The sequence below is a fragment of the Culex quinquefasciatus genome, chromosome 2 (genome assembly GCF_015732765.1).
Source record: "Culex quinquefasciatus strain JHB chromosome 2, VPISU_Cqui_1.0_pri_paternal, whole genome shotgun sequence".
In the NCBI taxonomy this organism is placed as follows: Eukaryota; Metazoa; Arthropoda; class Insecta; order Diptera; family Culicidae; genus Culex; species Culex quinquefasciatus.
The window spans coordinates 177,011,840-177,021,397 of NC_051862.1; the positions used below are offsets into that span (position 1 = coordinate 177,011,840).

Below are 9,558 nucleotides of genomic sequence, written 5' to 3' on the forward strand. Positions count from 1 at the left end.
CTCTAATGTCTGGTGACGGGGGAGGGCAGGTCAACCCCATCTTCTAGATTCGTAATTCCTGGAATTTTTATTCCGTGCGAATAAAAAAGTGTTCGCAACGGGTTGACCAGACTTGGTGGGGGTGTGGGTTGGTTCCCCGCCGGAACTTACCATGCAGATTGATGGTGCAGGTCGTATTATTGCCACGATCCAGGACCACCACGCTGGTAGCGGCCATAATCGATTTGTTGTACTGGAACTTTTCCTTTTTCTTCCGGGGTTTGGCCTGATCACACATCCACGCCCGGTTTCTGGTGGTACGATCGCGCCGCGGAAAAAGGGTACCTTCAAAGGGGGACACACTTCCGTGTCAAGTGTCTGGTTCCGTGCTCCCACGACTTCCACAAGTCGACTCGCGCTCACTAGCACTTTGTAACACTTGCTCCAAGGTCAAGGCTCCTACTCCACGGGGACCTCGCCGGAACGGAGAGTTTAGGACTCGGTTGGTCCACCAACCTGGCGTCCCTTGGGCTCAACGACCAAGTCCAGTCACAACTGAGAATTTAAACTGGGGAACGAATCCGGTGGTGGTCACCTCAGCCACCAGGGCCTACTAAGCCTACTAAGTAAGCACCACGAACGCACACACACACCGTGGGAAAGCGGGAAAATCACAACCTCACTGCTTCGCCAGCGACAGCGAACTGATCCGGCGACGGCAAACGGGACGGAATGGAACCTCCACCGCTGGAGATAGACATACAAGGGAGAAACCAAGAGAGAGAGCAAAGCGAGCTTGGCAAAACACAACTTTAGAGTCTGGCTCTATACCTAAGTGCAAAGCATACAAAGCGCGTTGGGGTGCTTTTGGTGGTGTGCGGCCTGCTAGGTCATCGCGTAAGTGTAGGGATGGTCAATGGGTTGCGAGAAGATCAGATTTAGATCTGCGAGAAGATATCATTCTGGTGACATTGGGCTTTATGTTTAAACGGTCACGTGACCACGTGGTCATTATTAATTAATCAAAATCTTTTCTGCAATTCTGTTTTTAACATTTCTAATTTTACACCGGCAAAATTGTCTACTCATTGTCACCAAAAAAGTGTTAAAAAGTGCATTATATCAATCATTTGAGTTCTGAAAAGATCAACTTTTCAGTACTAGTTTCGAAAAGTTCAACTTTTCAGTATTTGATTCGCAAAAAAAAAGTTCGACCATATTTTGGGTTTTTAAGTTAACACATCAACACCAACTTCAAGTGGTAAAACAAATGGTTTACAGAAAAATCAAATATTCAAAAGTGTAAAACTGCAAAAAATGCTCTATGCAACAAATTTTCAGCACTCGTCAAATATATGTAAATTTATATAAATCAACTTTATAAATACATTTACACATGTATGACTCATGCTAAAAAGAATCATAATTTTGCAGCTTATTATTTGATTTGAAGGAGTTTTCCGATTCACTACAGTTTTTAAGTTATCATGAACAAATAGAAAAAAAAATAGTTGACACATTCTCCGGCAATGTACACCTTAGGATGAAATTTTGAAAAGCGTGTATGAGCTATTTGGATATTTTTCCTCGATTCTAGACTACTTGAAGCTTCAAAAATCATGGTTTTCATTAATTGATCATTTGAATATCATTTTGTACAAGTTGGTTAAGTCATGCATCAATTCGTGATTTAATCATCGTTTAAAAAAAAAAATTCTAAAAACTCCTGGTTTTCAGCGAAATAAAATCCAAAAATTGTTCTTTTGATTGCATTTTGTAGGTTTTTAGTTGTACTAAACGGAAATGTCATGGGTTTGCAGTTTATCTTAAGTTAATTTTTTTTTTTTGATTTATTATAGAGATTTTACACCATTGTGCATTCGTCTCTTCAAGGTGGATAGTAGAAAAGGAAAGTTTACAAAGTTTTTGATCACTTGTTTGGCTATATTTCAATAATTGATACCATGCCTTTTTTCTAACGATTTCTGTCTTAGTTTCAAATATTTACGGGCAAATTTGGATCTTAAATTATCAAGTTCTTTACTTTTTTCTTCGTCCTCTTCCTTCGAGGATTTAACCGTTAACTTATTGTAATAATATTTTGCTTGTATGGCATCTTCGTCTTCTTCATCTGTTGTTTCTTCTTTAGCCATCTCTCTTCGTTTTGTTCTTAAGTCGTAATCCGCGTCCAAATATGCTTACAAGCGCTTCCGGGATTTGCGAGTGTGCTTAGAAAGCACGGTCTCGAATCCATCGTTAGATTCTTCGGCAATTTCACTTGTTTCCATTGCATTTTGGTCTGGTTTACTGTTGTTGCTTTTTCTGCTGCTGCTGCTGCTGCTTGGCTCAGGTTCAGTCGGTGGTGTACTGCTTTTTTGGTTCACCTTTTTACTCGAATCCCCACATTTTTGACAAAGAACTTTGTCCTAAGGGCACTGTCTACGGGTGTCAATCCAAAATTTCGCGAAGCGAAAGTGTAACGATTTGTGTAATTGTTTAAACGCTTATATCTTCCACCCAATTCAAGCAATCGGCATGCTTTATCCACCAAACGAAAGGGGAAGTCTTAAATTGCAAGTAGACTATTTCACAAAGTTGATAAAACTTTGTTAAAGTATTCAAAAGTTAAAATGAAAATAAAAAATGAATGCAGGAAAAATACCGGCTGCTGATTGGCTGAGAGCACTAAGCAAATTTTGTCTTCTCTCCTGTTTTCGTGGAACTGTCACGCGAGAATGTTGCACCACTGTTGCCACATTTCATGCGAACTATTTAAGCTAACAGATAGCCTCAGAAAAATTCAGTGCCTTACGAGGTTTCGACAAAGGCGGATCCACGGTGGTAATTTTATTGCTCACACACACACACGCACACATTGAAAGACACAGTTTGTGCACTAAATTGTGAGGAATTCTGTTCTTATGAAGATTGTAAGGACGGTCACCAGACCAGAATGATTTGGGGCAATGGGCTTGGGACCACATTTATAGGATATTGGCCACACCCAGAGTGGCCAGTGCCCTGGGGAAGGTTCTACCGGGGGACATTAATCGAATCATACGACTTGGGGCAATATGGGTATCAAAATTCATGGTTTTTTAAACTGGTAATGAAAATGGCCATTTTGACTAGATTGGCCACACCCGGAGTGGCCAATTCCTTGGAGGAAGGACTTCCCAGGGGGACATTAATCGAACTATTCGACTTGGGGCAATATGGGTATCAAAATTCATGGTTTTTGATACTGGACATGAAAATTACCATTTTGATTGGACATTTTCATAACCATACTTGTTTTGGAAATTTATTTCCACAGAGGTGCCAAAGATTGAAAACATTTTATAGGAATAAATTATTTAGGACTAAATACATAGGCAATGTTTCAAAAATATAAAATAAAATAGAATATTTTTTAGGAGTTTTGTACAAAGTTCTTTGTCATATTGGTCATGTAGAACATAACCACCTGCACCTTTTTGTTCTTTGCTTTGAGTTTGCAAAGCGATTTTTTGCCTATAATCGTCACTGCTGCAGCAGCGTTGTTTACAGTGATTGATTTCGGCGTTGGCTGTTTCAGCAACATCCGCAGGGTCCGAACTCCATTTGGGATCCCTGGGAAGAAGTTAATCCAGCGATCGTTGGTGATGGTTAAAATTTCGCCGTATTTACTCATCACTTTGACTACGTCATCATTGCTTATGCCTAGAGGTAGGTCAAGCACACGAACTTCCGTAGCGTTGTTGTCCAGGTAAATCGGGATTTTGCAACCCTGATATACCAGAGGTTTGTCGATGATGGACGAGGCCATTGCTGAATCGGCGAACTGCAGCACGGCTATTCTTCTTCTATTGCATAATTGCAATGCTCGCAAGTTTTCTTGGTTTATTTGAAGGTCTGCGAGAAGTTTTTTTACAAGCTTTGGACTTGGTTGGTTTTGGAGTTGACAAAAATCCAGAACCACACTGTTTTTGTCTACGGTGCACATTTTGAAAAAGCGGCGACGCGCACACAAACTGCGGACTGGTGTTGAGAATGCGACTTGTATTGTCGGCGGTTACTTTGCAACTGATCTTAAGTTAAGTATTTTTTCAAACTAGTGTAAGTTTACCTTTTTATTGCGTTGCAACGTCACGAAAAAGGGACATTTGTTTATGTCAACAAAAAACTAAACATTCAATCATTTTGATATTTCGGATGCTCTTTGTACATGGCTTTCAAGAGCTTTCAAATGCAACCTAGAGCGACTTAATTGGTTGTCTAGATCCAAAGTTACAACAGGTTTAAGTTTGCGTTGCAACGTCACGAAAATTTAAATCATGTTGGTCAAATGGCAAAAAAGGTGTATGCGTAGTTGGTTGTTGAAGATAAAAGGGTACTAAATATTATATAATTTTTATATAATGTTTCCGAGCATATTTAAAGAAGAATTGTACATGGGTCATTCACAAATTCCGTCACTAAAGTTTGTATGAAACTCGAAAAAAAAAGTATTTTATGAAACTTGTTGAACAAATCAAAATAGACCGATGTTCACAAGGGGGAAAAATCTAAAACTTTCAAAAAAATAATCACGTGGTTACTGGATGGCCTCTTTATGATAAACTGATTTACGTGATGGTTCATTCTAATACAACGCGACGATTTTTTTTTTATCCCACACCCTTATGTAAGTCAAATTACAGTGAAATTCATTAAACAATAAAAATCACGTGATTCGATTGTTTTTTTTACAAACTTTTGTCACTCTGTTGTTGGACGAACCCTTACTTAAATAAGTTGTATGCAACGTTTAGTTGTTCGCAATAAAAAATGTTATGTTGTGCAGGTAAACAGTTTTATTATTTCCTCAAACTTATTTTAAAAAGCACAAAAGTCGACAAAATAAGTTACGTTGTTTGCAGATCACCCCTTAGGGGCCATGAACAAACGATATGGGCACTTTATTTATAAATTTCAGCTCTCCTGAAATCTTGAAGCTCCTTACCTCCTTTCTTAAACTTCCACGTGTTTTGTAAATTGTCCAAAGCCATTAAAATATTAAGGGAGCGTTCTTGCATTACGTAACAAAACATTTATATTTTTAGACCCTCCACCCCTGGTAATACATTTCCGATACACTTTTTTGTATAAATCCTTGAACCCTTCCCCTCCCCTTGATATTACGCCGTTACGTAATGCATGGACGTCCTGTAACATGAATAGAGGACGGGAGGGGGTTTGTCCTTCGTGATAATGGAATAATACAAAAAAAATATTTTGAAAACGCTTTGAAAAACTTAGTAAATCATACTGCTACTGCTACAGCCTAACAAAAACTATGATTTATTTTGAAACTAAAATTTCGTGACGTTGCAACGCAACGAAAAACCCTGTTTTCAAAAACAGAGCGTTGCAACGTCACGAAATGTAAGTGGTCTTTAAAAATCGAGGTTTATTTTTTTCGAAAAACTAATGATTGCATTCGATTTGTTGGCCAATTTTACACTAAAAATGGAAGAAGAACTCCAAATTTGCCTTTTAACAGAGCAGAGTTAATGGCGAAACATGAATTGGGTCAGGATTGAGAAAAAGTCACGCGTTGCAACGTCACGCTACATATTCCCCTCTCAAAAATAGAATATTTGCTTAAAATAATGTTTCAACATTGTTTCTTATAGGAAATTTAATGTACTTTCCGAAACTGTAATAACATATGTACCTTTTCAATGTAATTTTTGAGTTATAGCCGAAATACTGAAAAAAGAAAAGTCAAAGCGTTGCAACGTCACGGCGGAATGTGTCAGTTTTGTAAATTTCGATAATCGTTCAATCGCAGCAAAATAATAATTGTTCTACATACTTTTAAGTCATCAATTTATTAAATTGATTACTTTCTATTTTTAAACTGAATGAAATATCCTACGTGCTTCTTAATGAGGCTTAATTTTGCAACTTTTCACAAATGTTTCATATTTTAAGACTCGATTATCCGAAGCTTCGCGACCGCATTTCAGTCAGATTTGATTGCTTGATTTCCGACTAAATAAAAAAAATGCTTTTTTTTTCAATATTACATCACTGCCATCTTGGAATAAAAAAGTCTTAATCACTTTAGAGTAGTTAAGGGGTCATACTTAAGCTTGATAATCAAATATAAGACAACAACACAAATATTTTTTTGTGATTCGATTATACGAAGTTTTGATTATCCAAAGTGAAATTTTGCGAAGGCCTTCGGATAATCGAGTCTGGTGTATTGATAATCTAAACGATAGTTGCCTAGACATTGTTAGTTGAAAAATTAAGGAAGATTGGAAAATATAACAAAAACTTTAATTTACTCAATTTCCAATCATTGCAATTCTATATCTCAGCAACTAAAATATCAGTCTAAAATGTTTAAATTTTAAAACTTCTCAATTGCCTTTACTTGAAAAAAGAACATTTTATGAATAAACATGTATAGTAGTTTTTTAATGGAAATTTTTTCACCTTTAAAAATGGGCTAAGAGCGATGTAATCATAAATCGCTTTGATTTTTTTTAATTTTTAAACATAATTCCGTGAAAAAAATTCCAAAAGCTCAAAAGTTGTTATGTTATCCCCAATAACATATAAAAATATGATTTTTGGGAATTTGATTATTAGTGAAAATAATGTTAATTTCAAACATTGGTAAACTCTAGAGTTTTTTTGAATAGGACCAATAAACAAAAACATTTTTTTTTTTCCTTTTGGCTGTTTTTGACACTGCTTCTAGTCAGAAGTATTCAAAAGCACCAAAAAAGCAAAAAAATAAAATTAAGTTTATTGGATCTTTAAAAAAAAAACTCCTGAAGTTTTGTTACATTTAACTTGTTTATTGAAATGCACAAATTTGATAAAACAGCAGATAGAGCTGAAGTTACCTCTAAAAATGCTTTGGAGATTTTTATGAATGATTCAGTGACGCAAAACTCTTCCCTGGTCATAAGGAAACCCCCCTCCAAAAGTTATATAATTATTTTAAAAAATCGGCCGATCTTGGAGATAAAATTTCTCACATGGATATTTATAAGCCATTAAAAAAGGGTATTGCTGGAAGAAAATCATTTTTACACAGACTTTTACCCCTGAACCTGAACCGATTTGACTTAGGCATAGTGAATATATTTAATGTTGAAATTTTCTCTTCAAAATCAATGATAAATTGTTATTTAAATTTGGAAGTTATATTTGAAAAAAAAAATATCGTTTTGAAACTGTTCAGATCTTTTATCCCATTAAAAATTTCAAGCAATAAATTAACTAATAAATATAAATACAAAAAACATGGCATCCCTCACGATTCTTTCAAACACATTGATAAAATTATAAAACTTACGAAAAAACGCTCAACGCGTTGGTACACACGAAACAGGGCCGCAAAGCAAAACCGGCAATAAAAAACAAACTCTCGCGGCGTTGCATTCTCTCTGGCTAGTGTTAACTCTTTCTCTAATCGCGAGTGCGCTCTTCCATTCACTTTTGCCTTTATTCAATGCAATTCATCCCCAAAAGTCGTCCCCCTTCCTAATACATTCAAAGTATTCTTTTTGGCACATAAGTTGAGGGAAGATCATTCTTCGGAAAACTGTGCCATCTAATGCAAACACAGCCAATTATGTACAGTTCAACAGCTTAAAGTGGGTGTTTGCGGTAGATCAGGTGGGTGGGTGGCTGCTAGTTCCTAACTCTCTCGAACTTCCTCCCCCATCTCTTCCCCAACACCCACCAGCTAGAAACACCGGAGAGAGAGAGAGACCGTGAATCCCACACACGTGCATAAAAACACGCGGCGAGAGACGAAAGAGAAGCGAGCAGCGGATCTCGCGAGAGAAGAGAGCGGTCAAAACAGAAACACATGATGAAAAACACAACAAACGACGACGACGACGAGCAAGCTTTCTGGCGGACAGCGAATTTCCTCCGCCCCCTTTGCGAGGCACACACCGGCGAGCAAAAAGCATCGTTGAACGATGGCTCTGGCAACCAAACGTCAAACGCGCGAGGAAAAGTCTACAAAATGGGAAATCACGCACACAACTTTGTGAGGCAGTTGTAGAGAATGAACGCGGCCAGTGTGAGATTTGTTCAAGTAAAAATCATTAATAATTAAATGATTTATACAATTTTTAAAACCGATGGTGGATTATGAAAAAATGCGAGTTGGATTAGTGTTCTTTTTGTTTATATTTTTCTTTTCATACACGCAACCGAGCTCGGGGGAAAATCGCGAGGAATCCCTCCCGAATCGTGCAAGAAATGTCACCATGCACGGACAGGCGAGAAATACCGCACGATGCTTGAGAGGGAATTCCCCAAGAAATATTTCACGCCGTAAAACTTGATCTGCACCACACACACATCCACACCTTTTTATTTGTATTGGTGATTTTCTCCTTTCGTGTATGTGTTAGTGTACAAAGCTTGTTTATGTGTATTAGTGACATGCGCTGAAAAAAAATTCTTCCAAAAAATAAAAAATGGCCCAATTTCAGAAACAAAAACATCATTTATTCACATTATCACAATATTATTCTTTTCACTCGTAATTCACTTAACACACGTAATTTAATTTGACCTGCTGCCACCGCGGCTTCCGCGACCGGGACCGGGACCGGAAAAAACTTGGAGCAGCCATCTCCAGCCGGATCTCATCTAACCAGCGTACGGTATAGAGCAAAATGCACGTCTTGGCCATCCTGCGCCAAACTTTGGTCAGGCTCCCGATTCTTAATTCGTGGTCATCCTGCAGTCGCGACAAGGGCGATGGAGCTGAAATGAAACAGAAGAAAAATTAGTCAACTTTTCTGAAAAATAGCACAAACCATAACACCACAATCTTAATGCAATCTTCATCTTGCTAACTTACCCAAACAACTCCAACTGCCTCGGTCCAGGTTGATAAAACGCCGGATTTACGGTTCGATTTGGTTCCGGCCGGTCCGGCCAGACACGAAAAAAAACACAGCCGTTCAAATAGCAGGCTCGCGCGAACTGTCAGTCTGTCACTTTCATTCCACCGGGCAAGGTTAATCAACCACAGCAGGTATGGCCAATTTTTTCCAAAAGAAGATTTCAAATTTAAAGTTATTTAAAATTAAATTTTCTATTTAAATGCTTTCCTTTGCTGCAGATTGGTTTTGATAAAATTAATTTTAATATTTAATTTGTTCGAATCGAGAACACCACGAAAAACATGTTCGTTCTTTTCAGAATAAACTTTCTACAATTTTTGTGGCAAAAAAATCTATCATTCCTCTTATTCACCAAATGTTTGGCAATGAGCCAAAAGAAAATTACTGTTCTCTCTGATTAAGGAAATTATTGCAATTGTATTAAATTCTTCAATTAAAAGTAATTAAAATGTTACTGTTGGGAAGACGTCGTTAAACAAAAAAAAATAAGCCGGAGGGTGAAAAATATTGGTGTCAAAGAGTCAAAATGTCAAATTGTCAAATTGTGAAATTGTCAAATTGTCAAATTGTCAAATTGTCAAATTGTCAAATTGTCAAATTGTCAAATTGTCAAATTGTCAAATTGTCAAATTGTCAAAATGTCAAAATGTCAAAATGTTAA

The 9,558-nt window shown here is 37.3% G+C and overlaps 1 protein-coding gene across 1 annotated transcript in view; it reads right to left on the bottom strand.

Moving 5' to 3' along the window:
* Nucleotides 1-695, bottom strand: part of LOC6033199 (glucose-6-phosphate 1-epimerase) — an 89,423-nt gene extending 88,728 nt beyond the window's left edge. Inside the window, exon 1 of the mRNA XM_038258309.1 lies at nucleotides 151-695. Coding sequence (XP_038114237.1) covers nucleotides 151-277 — 127 coding nt within the window. The 5' untranslated portion in view covers nucleotides 278-695. The remainder of the gene's footprint in view (nucleotides 1-150) is intronic.
* Between the last annotated feature and the right edge of the window lie 8,863 nt (nucleotides 696-9,558).